The 20,766-nt window shown below is 41.0% G+C and overlaps 1 protein-coding gene across 1 annotated transcript; it reads right to left on the bottom strand.

The window, feature by feature from the left end:
• Window positions 1-312: 312 nt before the first annotated feature.
• On the bottom strand, window positions 313-19,589 carry MRPS22 (mitochondrial ribosomal protein S22). Its single transcript, XM_065876663.1, has 8 exons — window positions 19,416-19,589; window positions 12,804-12,967; window positions 11,556-11,720; window positions 9,571-9,714; window positions 9,180-9,263; window positions 7,515-7,660; window positions 1,438-1,546; window positions 313-441 (listed from the first exon to the last, which is right to left on the bottom strand). Exons 1-8 carry the CDS (start codon window positions 19,585-19,587, stop codon window positions 346-348), a joined length of 1,080 nt encoding a protein of 359 aa, XP_065732735.1. The 5' UTR covers window positions 19,588-19,589; the 3' UTR covers window positions 313-345.
• Window positions 19,590-20,766: the final 1,177 nt, after the last annotated feature.

The following is a 20,766-nucleotide window of genomic DNA, read 5'->3' as shown; positions in this document are numbered from 1 at the left end:
TTAAGCTGGGCTCTAGTTAAGTTGCCAACGACTGGCCCATCTGGTAACACAGAGGCATAGTACTTTCTTCCTTTCTTGTTATACTGTCCTCATCTGACATGATTAGAAACTCCATCGCCAGGCACTGAGATGTACTTCTCAGTCATCCCCTTGTAGCCTAGGAAGGTGAGCAGGGTGACAAGTTTTTCTTTGCATTTCTGATAGAGGCACTACTTGGAATTTAAAAAACAAAAGAAGTAATTTTATAGGGAGGGAACTCCCAATTTTGACATTTTTAAACCACTCAGTATTAACAGAGAAAACTAGCCAGTATTTAGTAAAACGAAATTTATTTAAAAAGTATTTTTAGGAAGCTGCAGAATTGCTAATGAATGCATCTTGATAAGCTTGCAGTGTTAATTCTATATATGCTCCCTTCTGTGCTTCTGTTTCTGCAAAGACCTGTTTAAAAAAAAAGTTTGAAAATAATAGAGCATATACTATTGATAGTTTTTAGTTCTGAGACATCACTAACATTTCTGTAGTAGCAAAGGAAAGTCCCAGTTTAAAAAGCCTTCCACATTTCCAGTATTTTTCTGATTACCAAACAATAAGCATACTACATGGACAGAAAACAGTATCACAGTTAAAGCAATACTAATTCTAAACACGAGAGGTATCCAAATATGGATGCCATCTTTCAGAAAAAAATTAAGAAACCTGACATTGCTGGATCAAAATAAAAACCATTAGGTTCAAGAGAAATCTGGAGGATAAGAGTTAGCAAACTGATTTTTCACTTTAAAGAATGGTTTTTTTTCTACCCCACCTATGATGTCATCATCACTGGTTGTTTTTATCCTTAGTAAGCTTTGTAACTGCTTTGAAGTATGCATGAAGTAATATTGGGATAGAAGCCAGATCCACAAATACATGTCTATCCTGAGCATTAGAATCTAGAGATGAAAATTATACAATGGTCTCCCCTTCCCTTCCTGAAAAAAAATCGTCTCTCAACATTTACAGAGACATCTATGTTAGCCCATAGTTTTGAGAGGTATGCAATTCCAAAATGATAGCACAACTAAGGCTTGGTATTATACAAGCACTACCCTCCCAGCTTCTGGACACTTGGAACAGGAATGTGACCGAACTGGAGGACAGGAAGCTGCGCTGGGGATGTGTACTACCCAGCAGTCCTCCACCACGCCCTGCTGGTGACCTGACCACTTAGTTGCCAGTACTGAAAAAAACAAGGGGGCTACTGCCCCACTGTGTGAACTTCTTGGACTCCAGCAGCAGCTCTGTTTCTACTGTCCAGGCTAAAGAAATATGGTAGCTCTGATCACTCTGGTTCAAGGCCACAAATCTGTTTAGTTACCATTAAATATGACCCACTTAAAAATTCTTTCCAACTCAGTCACCACCCAGTAGCTAATGTGAAAAAAGCCCCTTTACCTTAACTAAATGTAATCCCTCAGCAGCCTGCTCTTTGGCCTCTTGAGCTGACTGGCCATCTGGATGGAGGATGTGATAGAGCTGGACCAAGCTGGTGGCATCATCGACTCTAGAGGGAAAGGGTTTACTGTTAAAAAGGTTTATTGTTTTCTTCTTTTTTAATTTTTGTTTGTACTGTTTTTCTTTTGCTTCACAGTCCTATAAAATGTGCCAAACTTTAAATTACATTTCAAACTTCCCTTGGGCCAGAAAAATTTTTTTATGGCCTTCAGTTTCATATTTTCAAAGGCACTTTAAGGAATACTGTCTAATTTAGGCTTCATTTGAACTCTGAGATAGGTAGGGCAGGAATCAATACAGGCAGGGCCCAATTTATGACAGTGAATGTATTCTAAATGTGGCTGTATCCTTTTTGGAAGCAGAACATCATTTCTTGTAGAGACAGCATTCTAATGGTAGATGATTTCCAAGCCAGCCCACATCATCAGCAGATAACATAATCCAACTTCATCCTACATAAGCCAGAGGCTGGTGGTCATGGGGATTGCTCAGTGCCACCATTGCAGTGACATCTGCTAACAAATTTTCATTGAGACAGATGCCTCTGTATGAAGCATTTTAGGAGTCCAAGGCAAGACTCCCAGGCCTCCTGTATTCACAGGAACCCATCAGTTAAAAATCAGCATCCTAGGGAAGCAAATGTGCAATTATGCATACCAAACAAAAGGAAAGTCAGGTTCTACCTCAGCAACCTATCTAGTGTCACACAACTATCTATGATGAAGCCATAACAAAAAAGCTCAATTCTTACAGTCTGTACTTATCTTTTGTGAAACCTATAAACAATTATCAACCTTAAAACTTACCTAGCCTTCCCCAAACTAAATAATCTCTGTGCTCTCACATAGTCAATACCTTCCTACCATTTGCCACCTCAAAGCTGAGAGGATATATAAAAATAACCCTTCTCTTGGCTTCACAGGCAAATTCTATCAAACATTTAGAGAAGAGCTAACACCTATCCTTCTCAAACTCTTCCAAAATATAGCAGAGGGAGGAACACTCACAAACTCATTCTAAGAGGCCACCATCACCCTGATACCAAAACCAGACAAAGATGTCACAAAGAAAGAAAACTACAGGCCAATATCACTGATGAATATAGATGCAAAAATCCTCAACAAAATACTAGCAAACAGAATCCAACAGCACGTTAAAAGGATCATACACCATGATCAAGTGTGGTTTATCCCAGGAATGCAAGGATTCTTCAATATAGGCAAGTCAATCAATGTGATACACCATATTAACAAGTTGAAGAATACAAACCATATGATCATCTCAATAGATGCAGAAAGAGCTTTTGACAAAATTTAAACCCATTTATGATAAAAACCTGCAAGAAAGTAGGCATAGAGGGAACTTACCACAACATAATAAAGGCCATATATGACAAACCCACAGCCAACACCGTTCTCAGTGGTAAGAAACTGAAACCATTTCCACTAAGATCAGGAAGAAGACAAGGTTGCCCACTCTCACCACTATTATTCAACATAGGTTGGAAGTGTTAGCCACAGCAATCAGAGAAGAAAAAGAAATAAAAGGAATCCAAATCAGAAAAGTAAAACTGTCACTGTCTGCAGATGACATGATACTATACATAGAGAATTCTAAAGATGCTACCAGAAAACTTCTAGAGCTAATCAAGGAATTTGGTAGAGTAGCAGGATACAAAATGCAGAAATCTCTTGCATTCCTATATGCTAAAGATGAAAAATCTGAAAGAGAAATTAAGGAAACACTCCCATTTACCACTGCAACAGAAAGAATAAAATAGAAACCTACCTAAGGAGACAAAAGACCTGTATGCAGAAAACTGTAAGACACTGATGAAAGAAATTAAAGATACAAACAGATGGAGAGATATACCATGTTCTTGGATTGGAAGAATCAACATTGTGAAAATGACTCTACTACCCAAAGCAATCTACAGATTCAATGCAATCCCTATCAAACTACCACTGGCATTTTTCACAGAACTAGAACAAAAAGTTTCACAATTTGTATGGAAACACAAAAGACCCCAAATAGCCAAAGCAATCTTGAGAAAGAAAAATGGAGCTAGAGGAGTCAGGCTCCCGGACTTTATACTACAAAGCTACAGTAATCAAGACAGTATGGCACTGGCACAAAAATAGAAATATAGATCAATGGAACAGGATAGAAAGCCCAGAGATAAACCCACGCACACATGGTCACCTTATCTTTGATAAAGGAGGCAAGAAAATACAATGGAGAAAAGACAGCCTCTTCAATAAGTGGTGCTGGGAAAACTGGACAGCTACATGTAAAAGAATGAAATTAGAACACTCCCTAACACCTATACAAAAATAAACTCAAAATGGATTAAAGACCTAAATAAGTCCAGACACTATAAAACTTTTAGAGGAAAACATAGGCAGAACACTCTGACATAAATAAAAGCAACATCTTTTTTGACCCACCTCCTAGAGAAATAGAAATTAAAACAAAAATAAATGAATGGGACCTAATTAAACTTAAAAGCTTTTGCACAGCAAAGGAGACCATAAACAAGATGAAAAAACAACTCTCAGAATGGGAGAAAATATTTGCTAATGAAGCAACTGACAGAGGATTAACCTCCAAAATATACAAGAAGCTCATGCAGCTCAATATCAAAAAAACAAACAACCCAAGCCAGAAATGGGCAGAAGACCTAAGTAGTCATTTCTCCAAGAAGAAATAAATATGGCCAAAAAGCACATGAAAAGATGCTCAACATTGCTAATCATTAGAGAAATGCAAATTAAAGCTACAATGAGCTATCACCTCACACCGGTCAGAATGGCCATCATCAAAAAATCTACAAACAATAAATGCTGGAGAGGGTGTGGAGAAAAGGGAACCCTCTTGCACTGTTGGTGGGAAGGTAAACTGATACAGCCACTATGGAGAACAGTATGGAGGTGCCTTAAAAAACTAAAAGTATAACTACCATACAACCCAGCAATCCCACTATTGGGCATATACCCTGAGAAAACCATCATTCAAAAAGAGACATGTACCACAATGTTCTTTGCAGCTCTATTTACAATACCCAGGACATGGAAGCAACCTAAGTGTCCGCTGACAGACGAATGGATAAAGAAGATGTGGCACATATATACAATGGAATATCAGCCATAATAAGAAACGAAATTGAGTTATTTGTAGTGAGGTGGATGGACCTAGAGTCAGTCATACAGAGTGAAGTAAGTCAGAAAGAGAAAAACAAATACTGTATGCTAACACATATATATGGAATCTAAAAAAATAAATTGGTTATGAAGAACCTAGGGGCAGGACAGGAATAAAGACACACACGTGGAGAATGGTCTTGAGGACACAGGGAGGGAGAAGGGTAAGCTGGGACGAAGTGAGAGAGTGGCATCGACATATATACACTACCAAATGTGAAATAGATAGCTAGTGGGAAGCAGCCGCATAGCACGGAGATCAGCTCGGTGCTTTGCGACCACCTTAGAGGGGTGGGATAGGGAGGATGGGAGGGTGATGCCAGAGGGAGGGGATATAGGGATATATGTATCCATATAGCTGATTCACTTTGTTATAGAGCAGAAACTAACACAACATTGTAAAGCAATTATACTCCAATAAAGATGTTAAAGGAAAAATAAAAACCCTTCTAGAGTGGGGTAAAGAATTTCTCAAGACATGGTGACCTTTGAGAGATGCTCTGGGCTCATTCCAAGGCCCATCCACCCTAAAGGCCATGTCTTGGTAGAACTGAGAAGCCAGAAGTGAGAAAGTAAAACTTTCCAGAGGAAAAATATTTTTTAAATGTTCAGTATAAATCTGTTGTGTTTGTTGTAATCTAATAGTCCAATAAACGTGACAACAAAAGATAACAGCAGTTCTCTTTAGAGCATAACCATGTGAACCCATAAAGAGCTTAAATGGGTTTCTATATCTTAGTCATGCTTAGGGCTTCTTTACGTTCATGCTACGGTACGATGCCTGTGTCTCACAGGATAATCTAGCTTCACACCCAGCCCATATTTGAAATTAAAAAAAAATAAATTTACATGTAAAGATTTTAAAGGCATCTCAATTCAAAACCAACAGTGGAACTTCAGTTTGAAATAAATGTGCAGAATCTCAATTCTGGCCTGGGCTCCGTTCACTGAGGACATGCACCCTCTACTGTTTAGCCTGGGATTTGCAGCAAACTGTCCTGTTCAGCATTCCCACAGGAAGTTTTACTTAAGCAGATCAGGAAATTCAGGGAACTCAAAATTCCCTCCCAGTATGCAAATGAACTGCTTCAGAGGTAAAGCTTATGTGTGATGAGTATTACTATAATATCGCTTATTAGTACTCCTCGATAAAGAACCTTAATTTTCAAAGAAATATATATTTTTTTAAATTTATTCCTTTTTGGCTGTTGGGCCTCCATTGCTGTGCATGGGCTTTCTCCAGTTGCGGTGAATAGGGGCTACTCTTCACAGCGGTGCGCAGGCTTACTGCGGTGGCTTCTCGTTGCAGAGCTCGGGCTCTAGGCAAGTGGGCGCAGTAGTTGGGGCTCGCAGGCTCGAGTGCAGGCTTGTGATGCACGGGCTTAGTTGCTCCTCGGCATGTGGGATCTTCCTGGACCAGGGATAGAACCCGTGTCCCCTGAATTGGCAGGTGGATTCTTAACCACTGTGCCACCAGGGAAGTCCAGAAGTACATTTCTGTGTTGCTCTAATTTCTTATAAAAAATGTTAAATTCGGGCTTCCCTGGTGGCGCAGTGGTTAAGAGTCCGCCTGCCGATGCAAAGGACGCGGGTTCGTGCCCCGGTCCGTGAAGATCCCACATGCCGCGGAGCGGCTGGGCCCGTGAGCCATGGCCGCTGAGCCTGTGCCTCCGGAGCCTGTGCTCCGCAACAGGAGAGGCCACAGCAGTGAGAGGCCCGTGTACCGCAAACAATTAAAAAAAGTTAAATTCTTTGTATAATAAAATAATTTCAGAATATTTACATTTGAGAAGCTTTATAAGAAAATTCATTCACAGGAGATGTCACTGCTAATGCACCTAAAGGCAAGTCATTTTTGAGCATCCTCATGACCACCAGCAGCCTCTTGCTTATGTGGGATGAAGGTATGTTTCTGCCCTCTCAATTGGATTACACTACATATGCTGGAGAAGAGGGCTAGCCTGGAAATCACTTACCATTAGGAATGATGTTTCTATGAGAGATGACACTGTTTCCACATGGGCTGTAATTCTCAGACAATATGGAACCTTCTAGTTCCAAATGCCTTACCTTTGTGTGAACGGTTCAGATTACACGGAGGATAGTCTGAGTCAAAACTCCTTACATTCAAGATGGCAATAATCACTAAGCTCTCTGGTGACTTTCTTACTACAGTACAGCCGTGTTGGTTTCTTTTCCTTGTTATTTTGGTCTTTCTCTAACTCAACCAATGGAAAGATACTCGAAAATAATCTTCTCCTCAGTTCATCACAAGTTGTAAAGTATTATTTCAGCTAGAAGGCTGGGTGCACACCAGTTGAATGCTAAAATACAACAGACATTCTTTGTTTCACGCAACTTTGAAAAAAACCTGTAACCTTTTTAATGCCTTAAAAATCTTGCAAAAACAAGGAGGATCAAAAGCAAGAGTATTTTCATAAATTAAATGACTTTTACTGAAAAGCACCCATCAGAGCTTATGTCTACTTCTTTACATTTCCTATTTAATCCCCTTTAAGTATATGGAAAATTCACTGGTATCCAGGAGCACCAGTAAGGCCAGGAATAAGTCAATATCTAGGGTATACAGTACAGATCCAAAGCCATTTACTCTTTCAAAGAATCCAGCCCTGTTTACACAACACAGAAGCAAAGACTGAGAAAACCGGATTATACTGGAAAAACAAACCCCTAAACAAACTGAGTTAAGTGAAATCTATCACTGGACAGTACATTGTTATCACTGGAAAAATAACATAGATTAAATACAAGTTTAATGATAATAAGAATTTCTTTACTTACTAAGATCATACTTACAAATCTCTCTGAATCTGGTCAATCAGTAAACCATCAATCTTTTTCTTATTTACAAAATACCAAGCCATTCCACCGAAGTGTCTTGTTGAACGCAAAAGGTCATACTTTCCATATTTATCTATATCTTCGTAGGTCTGATGATGAATCTATCCACACAAAATGCAACTTTTCAGAAATATGAAAATAAATAGAAGTGAGCAGCATTACTGGGTATACATCTACTAGCATGTGAGCTGCCTAAGAAAGTATCAGTAAACGAGGTCTACTTATACCGGCCTCCACTATCACTAACCAGCAGGTATGATTTAGACCAGCCCTCTACTGTAAAAGTATATAGGGCCTGGAACAAGTCTGCCAAACATTTATAGCCAGATCAATTACTCTTCAGCAGCCACGCACTATTTTTTTTTTTTTTTTTTTTGCGGTATGTGGGTCTCTCACTGTTGCGGCCTCTTCCCTTGCGGAGCAGAGGCTCCAGGTGCGTAGGCTCAGCGGCCATGGCTCAAGGACCCAGCCGCTCCGCGGCATGCGGGATCCTCCCGGACCAGGGCACGAACCCGTGTGTCCCCCGCATTCGCAGGCGGACTCTCAACAACTGCGCCACCAGGGAAGCCCAGCCACGCACTATTTATGAAGCTCCTATTACATATATATATATATATATATATATATATATATATATATATATGGACCACTGGAAATAATGGGCCACCACTCCCTTTTTTCCCTATCCAATCAACTACCCCACACTAACTTATTAACTAATGTTCCTTCAGTTCTTCTAGAGTGATCTTCCTAAATGAGGACTTTGATGAGGGCATTCTTGTGTTCAAAAGGCTGCTGACTGAAGTCCAGATTCATCAGCCTAGCATCTGAGGTCACCTGTGATATGGCCCCATCTACCTTTCTAGCTTAATCTTGAACCACTCCCCTACCTATACACTGCATGTACAAGCAAACCAGATGACTGGCCATTTCTCAAGTATACTTTGTTTCCTGCCTGTTGTTCATACTTTCCCCTCTACCTGAAACACCTCTCCTCACCCAACTCCACCAGCCATAATGTTCCCTGCCCTTCTAGAACCCTCTTCAAGAGCCCTGTGACGCCTGAGAGCACGTTGTAACCTTCTCTTAGCACCTAACATCTTAGACCTACAGTGCTAATTATCTGTATACTTAACTAGCACTCTTCCCCACAATCATTTGTGGACCTTGACAGGGCTCCCTATCCTAGTTCATGCCATAACCTACACCTCCACAACAATACCTTATACATGGAAGGTACTATATGATTATTTATTAAACTGAACTGGAAGATACATACACTGCATTCTGGCAAATTTCCGTGAACAACTGTTTTCCTGTGTGATTAACTGAAAAAAGAATAGTCTTTGCCGTCAAGTTTGGGTCTTAACTCTACCACTGACTAGCTGTGCAACTTTCAACAAGTTACTTAACTCTCTTAAATTCTCTCATCCTTCAGTCAAGGGTTGTGAGGATGAAAATATCTATCTGGTGTACATCAGGCACTTGATAGGTGTTCAGGCATTTCCCTTCTCTTCCCCCTGTATCAAAGCTTATAACCGAACTCATTGTGCTGGATTAAAAAATCATACTCATAATCATACTTCAGCCCATACTTTAGAAACTGTAGAATATACTCACTTTGATATATTCAGCAGAATCTGGCTCAAACTGGGCAACGCAGAGATTGAGGACATCAGCATGCCGGTCCTGGCTGTACATGGTCTAAACCAACACACACAGAATTACATGAGAAGAACATGAGAGTGCAACACCTGTCCTGACGCCATGCTGGACCTGCCCATCCACGCACAGGCCACATCTGTGCCCAGCAAGAGGGATGCAGAAACAACACAGGCTTCGTAACTGTCACACCTGGATTCAAATCCTACCTAAGCCAATTACAAGATAAATAACCCTCCTTATCATTAGAAATGTCTGTTTATCAAAGCAAAATGCCCAGCAGCACCAGAGCCAACTGTTCAACAAAGAAACCATCAGCACTACCTCTATGAAACCAAAATCACCTTACCTGAAGATTTTCTTCCTTGAAAATTACTGGTGTTAAAACTCTACGACCTTCTTTTGGGAAATAAACTTGAATCATCCGGTCCCTTTCTTCCCAAGAGGCTTTGCGTAGTGTGCCACTTGGTTCTCTGACGACAATAAAACGCTCCTGAAATAGAAAACGTAGTCAAGGATGAATCCGTGAGGACTTAATTTTTAGTTCCAGTGTCTCACTAAGCACCATTATAAGAATAACTTGCAATCAACAATATAAAATGCAACCGGGAAACATAAGATGCAATCATCTGTATGATTTCAATGATAACTGTAAGCCTCAAAGACCTGGTGAGATTTGATACTCCCTTCACTAATCACTGCCGTGCCTCTGACAAGCAGAAACCTAAATCAAAGTATGTACTAAATGTGATCTATAGCCTTCAAGTGGGTTCAATACATAAAACGGTTCAACTAAAAAAAGGTGACCTGAGATTCATCTAAATCCATTTCAGAAGAAAGAAGTGCTATAAAACCTTTCTGAATTATTTCATTTCCCCATCCTAAAGTCTCACACAGACAGACTTTACTACTTTATGATTTATGTTTAAAGTCCCAGGGATTGAAGGAACAAACCCAAAGGTGTGGAGTCTTAATCCCACACCTCTGCGATGCCTCATACTCGAGACAAAAGTGTCAGAGACTGGCTGGTCCGCCTGCCAAATCCCAGGCCACAGGACTGCTTCCTCTACTGAATTCCACCCACTGTGTGTACCACCCAACTGGCAATTTATCACGTGCAGGATTCTTAACACCTCTCAGATATTGTTAATATTGTTACAGAACTGGAAGAGGTCAGGAACTGTGGATTACAATTCTTTGCAACACCCAGAGTGACTTACACAGAGCTTTGCACATAGCAGATAAATGAGACCCATCTGATTAATGTTTAAATTAACCAGATGGTACTGACACTCAACTCTTCAGAGATGTTAAGAGTCTCTGAATGTATTCTGAGGATAATATAATTAAAACTTTCATCAAGCACTGCAAATAGAAAAAAAAATAGCAGATGGCAAAGTAACACAGTTGTTCCTCAAAAGGATTTTGGTAATTTGAATTCCAAGTTCCTTTCTCCCTCTCAGGTTATAGAATGCTCTCACAACCAGCCTGCACAGCACTGCAAACATATATAAAAGCAAAAACTCTAATTAAAAATGAAACTGATCCCTGTTCATTATGTCAGATATACAGGTGATTGATGTACAGACATGGACATTGCTCAAATCATGTCTTCTAACCAAAATCACATATGATAAAAAGATTAGTACAGGGTGGCCCTTTCCCCAGCCCTATCACTATGCAATATTCTACTGCATCTTGTGGGCTGAACTGTAAATTACTCTTTTACTCTTTACTTGAAAAGGCTCAAACAACAACTAATATATTTTGTAAGTGCCAGAGTGTTCTTTTGGAACTGGCAATCAGAGGAAGAGGAGCTAGACAATAAAAACTACAACAGATGAAGTGGTGCCTGAAAATTATCTGGGGAAACCCAGCATTTTTACTGCAAATTCTGAACAGTGAAAATCCTTCAGGAAGTCTGAGCTTTTTGGGCATCAGCAAGAATTTCCATCTTAAAAAGCTTCAGCTACGGAAATCAGTCTAACTTGAGCAGAATCTCCCTTCTCCTATATTGCCTTGAAGATACTTTCCTATTTGTGGTTTGAGGGTAGGTTTCTGTCTTGTTCTGTCTCAGCACACCTGTCTCTTTTTCTGCAGTCAATCTGGAAATACTGTGTCCATAATCTGTAAGGAAATGGTGACATGATGATGTGGTGCTGGTTTGCATTTTTCTTCTTTATGCTGTATCTGCCAGGTCTCACTCAGTCGCAGAAATTCTGGTTTGGAAGATTCAGAGACAGCTGGGTCACACGATGTTGACCCTCGTCCCTCAGGCCCATCTCTACACAGTATTTCAAATAAAAATCATTTTGCAATTAGACATACACTTACCCGGTGTGGTATGCAATATGATATATCAGTAAACACGTATTTGGCTGTTTCTGTTCCTTCCAAAATCTTATCTTCAGCTAACACGTCATTTATTGGCGCTCGCTCTTCCAGAACTGGTGGCATTTTTAATCGGACTTTAGCCGCCTCGACTGCCTGTCTTGTAGCCTAATGAAATAAAATATTTCTTGGGAAAGCCGCAAGGTTACAGACCAAAAGGATCACCTGACAAAAGCAGATACTAATGAAAAATGCTAAAGACTTCAAAGAGAAGAAGCTGTAGCCATGAATAAGTGAGTAAAAAGCCAAACTTGGGCTCCTGGGCCCTGGTCCTTGCCTCTGTGGTGTGGCTGAGAGCAGTAGCTACAGGCTTAACCACTCTCAAAACAGCAAAGGGATGCTCAAAGACAGAGCCAGGCCACAAAAGCTGCCTGAAATACGACAAAGGATTTCACTTATTGGGTGCTTACTATATGTTTAAATATTTTGTATTATATTTGGCTCATTTAATGCCCACAACTACCTTATGAGCTAAGTGCTACTGTTATGTCATTTTATGAGAGAGAAAATAGAGGCACACAAATGTTAAGTAAATCACTAAGAAGCTGCAGCACTAGGATTTGAACCCAGGCAACTTAACTCCAGAGCCCCTGCCCTTAACCACTGAGCACACTGCTCCATGCCATACTGTTAACGGTGGTTACCTCTGAGAGGTGAAAGGGGCCCTTCGTGTGATACGCTATTGGGTATTTGAATTTTTTGCTACGACTCTTAATTATTCTTGAATTAGAAAGAAGAGCTATTGCTCTTCACATATTCATACACCAAAGCATTTTCCACAAAGCACTCAATACCCACGACTCCAGGAGGACCCTTGCCTGGAGTTGGACGCTGTCCAGAAGGATCTCATAATCTCACCAAAGCCTCAGCCTCAAAGTACTCACAACAAATGTTCCTCTAGGAGGGAAGCTGGAACAGGCAGCACAAAGGGAGGCTGATCAAGCTGGTTCTGGAGCAGAGGCGGCTCTGCCGGACAGCCAGGCCTGGACCACACGCCCAGTCTGCCTAATTTTGGCCACACCCCCTGCTCCTCTCTGCCTGCTGCTCACATTACTTTTCTCACTTCTGTGCCTGCAACTCCCCCTCACTAGCACCTGTGGAAGAGCAGCTACCAGCGTCTGAAGGGGTCCTGGAAATCTTGTTTAATCCTTTAAAGGAAGGTATTACACCAATATTCTTACATTCACATACCTCTTCCAACTGTGCTTGGGTCATTAGCTTATAAGTTGGTGGCTTCACTTCTTGTATAGCTGGCTTAAAAATCTTCTTCAGATCTAAGCCTGTCATCTTGATGAGTATGCTTTGGACTTCCTCATCCATAAAGGTAGGTTTCTTGATCTTTGAGCTACCAGATTCTGTTAAAATGAATTTTTAGTAAATAAGATGTCAAAAATGACAAACCAACAAGACCTCTAAATGGAAAAGTCAACAATAAAAATTATTAACACAAGGTGTACCTCAGTATGCATAATACTAATACCTACAAGATTCCTTCATTCATTCATTTAAAATTACTGAGCATTCACTATGATAAAGATACAGTTTCTGCCAAAAAGGCACTGTAAGTCTAGTGAAGAAAGCAACATGAAAAAAGTAGCTAATGCAACATTAACAACAATCATGGTTACTACCATCTACAGAGTTGTCTCCTATATGCCACGCATTACATACATTTTCAGGAATGCTTACAACAACCCACAAAATACTGATATCCCAGTTTTGTAGATGAGGATATCGGATATTGGAGTCTTCCTAAAGACAACTAGCTATTAAATGATAGAGCCAGGATTTAAACTGCAGTTTATCTGATGCCAGAGCCTAGATCAATTCCACTCTTCCATTACATTCCTTAGAGCAAGTGCTACATACAAGGAAGGTACAGGGGGTTGTGTGATTACAGAGGCAGAAACTAAACATAGCCTGGGAGCAGAGAAGGGCATGGTAGGGTCCAAGAAGGCTTCCCAGGCGCCTGAATAGAGCAGAGAAAAAGGGAAGGAAATTCTAGGCTGAGGGGATCCAGCTAGGAAAAAGAGGCCTGGGTCACTGGACATGACACTGAAGAGGTCATGTGGCATCATGGAAGAAAGCTGGACAGAAGAGGAGGAGACTCAGATCTCAGCTCTGCCTTATGCAGCTTGCCTATCCCTTTGCCCAACCTCCATTTCCATTAGAAAAAAAAAGCCATTCCTTCCCAACCACCTCTTCCTCTGCTAGTCCTATAAATGCTGGCGTCCTGGTGTCCCTCAGGATTCTGAACTACATTCTTCTTTTCTCCCTTCTCACATTCTTGATGGATGATCTCCTAACCTCCTATAATTACTTGTATATGCTGGAGACTCTAAAATCTGAATCTCCAGCCAAGATCATCTTCCATCCAACTACCCAATGGATATCTCACATGCAGTTCAATACTGCCAAAGCAGAACCCATAACTTCTCTCCTGTCACAAACCTGCTTTTCCTATTATCCTTAGCACCATCCAATAGGTCACGTGGGCCAGAAGCCTACAGTCATTCTTGATTCCTCCTTTACCCTCCACATCTAGCCAACAGCAGGAGTAATGTTAGCAGCTGACACTTGTTAGGTATTTACTATGTGCCGGTACTAACTACTTTACATACTTGGCACGTTTAATCCTCCTAACAGCCCCACAAATACTACGATTATCCCCATTTTACAAAAAAGGATACTGACACAAAACATACCACCTGTTACACCTCATAAATCGGTCTTTAATCCTCCATTTCCCACTGCCACTACTCTAGTCAAGGCCATCCTATCTCTTGCCTTAGCCTCCTAACCTATCCCCCTGCCTCCATTCTGACCGTTCTCCACAGAACAATCACAGTCATCTCTTAAAAATGTAATCCAAACAACAGAAAAGATTAACAAAGAGTTCGTTCATTGAAAAGATAAGCAAAATTGACAAACCTTTAGCTAGACCAAGGAAGAAAGAGGACCCAAACCAACAAAACTGTAACTGAAAAACACATTACAACCGATACTACAGAATTTCAAAGGATCATAAGAGGCACGAACAACTATATGCCAACAAACTGGACAACCTACAAGAAATGGAAAAACTCTTAGAAATATACAATCTACCGAGACAAAATCGGGAAGAAATAGAAAATCAAAACAGACCAATTACTAGTAAGAAGACTGAATCAGTAATAAAAAAATTCTCCCAATGAAGAAAGGCCCAGGACCAGATGGCTTCACAGATGAATTTTACCAAACATTTAAACAATTAATGCCCATCCTTCTCAAACTCTTCCAAAAAATCGAAGAGGAGTGAACACTCCCAAACTCATTTTATGAGGTCAGCATTAACCAAAGCCAGTAAAGGATACTAACAGAAAACTACAGGCCAGGACTTACCTGGTGGTGCAGTGGTTAAGAATCCGCCTGCCAATGCAGGGGATATGGGTTCAAGCCCTGGTCCAGGAAGATCCCACGAGTCGCGAAGCAACTAAGCCCGTGCACCAGAACTACTGAGCCTGTGCTCTAGGGGCTGCGCATTGTGACTACCGAGCCCACATGCTGCAACTACTGAAGCCCATGAGCCTAGAGCTCAGGCTCCGCAACAAGAGAAGCCACCACAATGAGAAGCCCACACACCACAACGAAAAGTAGCCCCCGCTCGCTGCAACTAGAGAAAGCCCACGCACAGCAACAAAGACCCAACAATAAATAAATAAATAAATAAAAACTACAGGTCAAACATTCTCAATAAAATACTAGCAAACTGATTCAGCATAACATTAAAAAGATCATTCACCATGGTCAAATGGGATTTATTTCTTGGGCTGCAAAGACGATTCAACATACTCAGGTCAATCAATCAATATTCATAGAATGAAAGGAAAAAAACATGATTACTTTGACAGATGCAGAAAAAGCATTTGACAAAATTCACGATTAAAAACTTCTAACAAATTAAGTACAAGAGGATCACACCTCAACATAATAAAGGCCATATATGACAAACCCACAGCTAACAATCTACTCAACGGTGAAAGGTTGAAAGCCTCTCCTCCAAGATCAGGAACAAGACCGGGCTGTCCAATCTCATCATTCCTATTCAACACAGTACTGGAAGTTCTAGCCAGAGTACTCAGGCAAGAAAAAGAAATAAAATGCAACAGAATTGAAAAGGAAACTGTCTCTATTTGCAGATGACATGATTTTATCTATAAAAATATCCTAAAGACTCCATCAATAAACCATTAGATCTAATCAACAAATTCAGTAAAGTTGCAGGACACAAAATTAATGTACCAAAACCAATACCATTTCTGTACACTAACAACAAATTATCTGAAAAAGAAAGCATCAAAAACAATACAATATTTATGGCTACCCTGGTGGCACAGTGGTTGAGAGTCCGCCTGCCGATGCAGGGGACACGGGTTCGTGTCCCGGTCCGGGAAGATCCCACATGCCGCGGAGCGGCTGGGCCCGTGAGCCATGGCCTATGAGCCGGCGTGTCCGGAGCCTGTGCTCCGCAACGGGAGAGGCCACAACAGTGAGAGGCCCGCGTACCGCAAAAAAAAAATAATTAAAAAAATACAATATTTAGTAATAAATTTAACCAAGGAGGTGAAAGATTGCTATACTGAAAACCACAAAACACTGCTGAAAAGAAATCAAAGAAGACACAAATAAATGGAAAGGTATCCTGTGTTCATGGATTAGAAGAATTAATATTGTTAAAATGTCCATACTACCCAACATCATCTATAGATTCAATGCAACCCCTATCGAGGGTCCAATGGCATTTTTTTACAGAGGCAGAAAAAACAAACCTAAAATTTGTATGGAACCACAAAAGACCCTGAATAGCCAAAGTAATCCTAAGAAAGACAACAAAGCGGGAGGCATCACACTTCCTGATTTCAAGCTATATAATCAAAACAGTATGGTACTGGCATAAAAACAGACACATAGACCAAGGGAACAGAAATGAGAGTGCATAAATAAACTCATGCATATAGAGCCAACTAACATTTGATAAAGAAACCAAGAATACTCAAAGGAGAAAAGACAGTCTCTTCAATAAACGGTGCTGGGAAAACTGGATATTCACATGTAAAAGAATGAAACTAGACCCCTAGCTTACACCATTCACAAAAATTAACTCGAAGTGAATTAAAGACTTAAATGTAAGACCAGAAACCATAAAACTCCCAGAAGAAAACACAGGAAAACAGCTCCTTGACATTCGTCTTGGCAATGATTTTTTGTATATGACACCTAAAGCACAAGCAACAAGATTAAAAATAAACAAGTGGGACTACATCAAACTAAAAAGCTGCTGCACAGCAAAAGAAACAACCGACAAATGAAAAGACAACCTACAAAACGCAAAAAAAATAGCAAACCATATATCTGATGAGGAATTAATATCCAAAATATATAAAGAATTCATACAACTCAATAACAAAAAACCAAATAATCCAGCTAAAAAATGGGCAAAGGACCTGAACAGACATTTCTCCAAAGAAGATGTATGAAAGGTACATGTAAAGTACTCAACATCACTAGTCATTAAAGAAATGCAAATTAAAACCACAATGAGATATCATCTCATACCTGTTAGAATGGCTATCATCAAAAAGACAAGAGATAACAAATGCTGGTGTGGATGTGCAGAAAAAAGGAACCCCTCTGCACTGTTGGTGGGAATGTAAACTGGTACAGCCACTATGGAAACAGTATGGAGGTTCCTAAAAAAAAAAAAACTACCATATGACCCAGCAATTCCACTTCTGGGAATATATCTGAAGGAAATGAAAACACTATGTTGAAGAGATACCTGCATCCCCATGTTAATAGCAGTATTATTTACAATAGCCAAGACACAGAAACAACCTAAGTACCGATTGATAAACGATACATATTTACATACATACATATTTACATACATACGTATATGTTTATGTGTACACAAGAGTGAGATATGTTATATACCTCACATCTTTATATACACATAAACACATATACATACACACGTGTATGTAAAATAGATATATGTAAAATATAGTGAATAACATATAATTTTGTTACAGATACTTCTGAATTTTTCCAGAAAGATAGTTTAAAAACATGTAAAAGGTGGTTCTGTTAGAGTAGGCACTCCTGATGGCATCCCGTCTTTACAGTTACTAAGAAAGAATATTAGTGAGAAGAAAAGCATCCCAAAGATCACGTCCTAGTAGAAAATCATGGCTGTCAGAGAAGTTTAAAATTTAATATGTAAAATAATACACACACACAGAATATTTTTCAGCCACAAAAAATGAGGAAATCCTGCCATTTGTGACAACATGGATGGACCCTGAGGGCATTACACTAAGATAAGTCAGGCAGAGAAAGACAAATACCGTATGACCTTTGTGAAGTGCAAGGTGCTGGGGGGGCGGGGCGGTCAAAAGGTATAAACTTTCAGTTTTAAGATAAATAAATTCTAGGAATGCTGTATGGTATACATGAAAGTTGTTGAGAGTAAATCCTAAAAATTCTCATCATGAGAAAAAAAACCTTTTTCTTCCTTTTTTTGGATCTGTATGAGAAGATGGATGTTAACTTACTGGGGTAACGATTTCACGATATATGTAAATCAAATTATGTTGTACACCTTGAAGTTATACACTGCTGTATATCAAATATATCTCAATAAAACTGGAAAAAAACTTTTATCTCAACTGTAATCAAGGTCACTCCCATACTTAAAATTCACTAATGGCTTTCAACACCATTTAGAAAAAAACTTAAGGCGATCTGCTTACTGCACCGTGTCCCCACTAGACTCTGTGTTCTCCCAAGGCCACAATCCTGTTTTGTACTGGTCTCTGGCACCCAGGGTCTCTTACAGTGCCTGGCACACAGTCGTGCTCAGCACTACTCTCCCCTCAGACAGTCCCTCCCATTCCGCCAGCTTCGGTTAACATTTTTACTCCAGTACTTCTCAATGTCTATGTAACTGCATACCCAACACCTCCACTTTGAATCTCAAAGGCACCTCAAATTTAATGCGTCCAAAACAGACGTTTAACTTTGCTTCCCTTCCCATCTCCTTACCTCATCTACTCCTGCCTTTTCTCCCCCATTTCTCCTCCTCTCATTCCCCTCTAAAAAACTGCCCTATAATTAATCTTCTCTGTCTTGGTGTAAATGGGACTACTCTCCACTCAACTGCTCAAGCCAGAAACTTGAGAAGTAACATTGATTTCTCCTTTGATATCCAGATTCGAAGTCATAACCAGCCTCATCAATCCTGCCTCCAAAGTGGGTTCCCAAACTACCTGTGTTCAGTCTCATTTCTGGACTTTTGCTTATGATGTTTCCTCCGCGTGGAATGCTTCTTGTTTTCTCCCTGGCACGATTAACCAGGTCTCAGCTTTGGCCGTATTTTCCAGGAATCCTTCCTTGCCTTTTCAACCTAGTCTGAGTGCCACTCTTCTCTGCGACCCCTATCACAACCCGGGTCACACTGTACTGCCATTCCCCACTGCGCCGCCAGTTAGCTCAGGGCAAAACCCATGTCAGTCCTAGTCCACCGTATCCCCTAAACGTAGCTCTCTGCTTTACAAAGAGCGGAGCCCAGGCACTGACGCTTAAGTGACGGAATTAATGAACAAACGCGGTAGACTACAGACCCCGCGGTTACAGGAGAGAGCCGACTGGGTCTAAGGTCGCGCTGCAGGAAGAGCCGGGGCCCCCGTGTGGGTCTCGCCAGCCTGAAGCAGGCTCTAGATATCCCAGGAGAACGTCCAAGAGGACGCCCCGCAGGTCACTTACCCGCCTCGGAGCCGAGCCCACGGCACGGCGTGCCAGCCCCGCAGACCCCGGGCAGAGACTGGAACAGGGAACCGGGCCGGGGCCGAGTGCGGGCCCGGAAACAGACCCGCCAGGTGACCCGAGAACCTGCCTGCGGGGTGAAGAGCGACACAAACGCTCTGAGGAGCGCCATACTTATCCGGGCCACTTACGCCGGAAGCGTCTGAGAGCGATCCCGGGTCTCGCGCGGTTCTTAGGGCATTCTGGGAAATGTAGTGTGGAAGAGGGAGGAGGCTGCAGGAAGCTACGCAATTTCTATTTATAAAACAATAAATTTCTGCTTATGAAGCAATTGATTGTTTCTTGTAAACCGCTTGTTCACAAGTAGAAGGTGTTTATGTGCTCTTTTTCCTAGACCTTTCCTTCGTTTCCATGGCTCTCAATAACAAATTTCCTGCCCAAACCTTTTCTCCCAGCCCCAGGTTTAAATCCAACTGCCCATTCGACTTCTCCGTTCAGACTTCTCACGGGGCCCCACCCCACCAACCCCGCCAAATAACACCTGATTCCAAGCTCTGATTGCCACCACCATTCCCCATCAACTCACGCACCGTTTGCTGTCTTGGAATCCTACGTCTCTTCTGTAGTAGCTCTTTTCTCAATTTGTGCTCAATTAATTTGCTCATTTATCTGCTTGCTTATTTTTCTCATGCCACGGAGACAATGACTTTATACACTGTATTATAATATCACCTAGCCTGGTACATATGTACACAGCAAACATTTGTTGAATAAATGACTAACTGAACAATGAAAGGATCCCGTTAAGTTCTTCCCAGCTGTCCAGGATGTGCAGGTTTTGCCCTCCACCAGACTACAGGCTGGTGCCTGTACTAACTTGTCCCAACACCTGGCTAAAGAAGGGTGTTAAGTAAACGATTGTTTGAATTAGCTAGACAGATAGACTCATCTTCTAACCTCACCTCACCCACTGCCCAGTAAGAGCTCTGTTTATGAACTCATTCCCTATTCAGGCAGGGAAGGAGAGAGCCCTAGGCTTGGTGATGCATTCAGGCATGACTGCTGCCCAGTGTGTCCCAACACTTCCTCTCACACCTATCGGATAACAGGTGTCAGGGAGTGGTAGTGGGATGCATGCAAGTGTCTCCCAGCTATGTCCTTTCTCTGAGAATATACCAACTACTTTCCCAGAGGATAGGCCTCTGTGGTTGTTCATTTAACATCCCCCTGGATATAACTGATTGGACAATGAGTGGACACCTAACGCAGGAGAAGTGAATCCACTGGCTGCTGTATTAGTTCCCTGTAGCTTCTGTAGCAAATCATAACAAATTTGGTTACTTTAAACAAC

The sequence above is a fragment of the Phocoena phocoena genome, chromosome 4, assembly GCF_963924675.1.
Source record: "Phocoena phocoena chromosome 4, mPhoPho1.1, whole genome shotgun sequence".
Classification (NCBI taxonomy): Eukaryota; Metazoa; Chordata; class Mammalia; order Artiodactyla; family Phocoenidae; genus Phocoena; species Phocoena phocoena.
This window is presented reverse-complemented; position numbering and strand designations above follow the sequence as displayed.

Bases quoted from the DNA above. Each gene is read 5' to 3' on its own strand.
- MRPS22 (XM_065876663.1), bottom strand. From the start codon at position 19,587: ATGGCGCTCCTCAGAGCGTTTGTGTCGCTCTTCACCCCGCAGGCAGGT. The intron at 12,968-19,415 runs GTAAGTGACCTG...TCATTTTAACAG, and splicing joins TGGGCTCGGCTCCGAGGCGG to AATCTGGTAGCTCAAAGATC. The intron at 11,721-12,803 runs GTATGTGAATGT...TTATTTCATTAG, and splicing joins CCCAAGCACAGTTGGAAGAG to GCTACAAGACAGGCAGTCGA.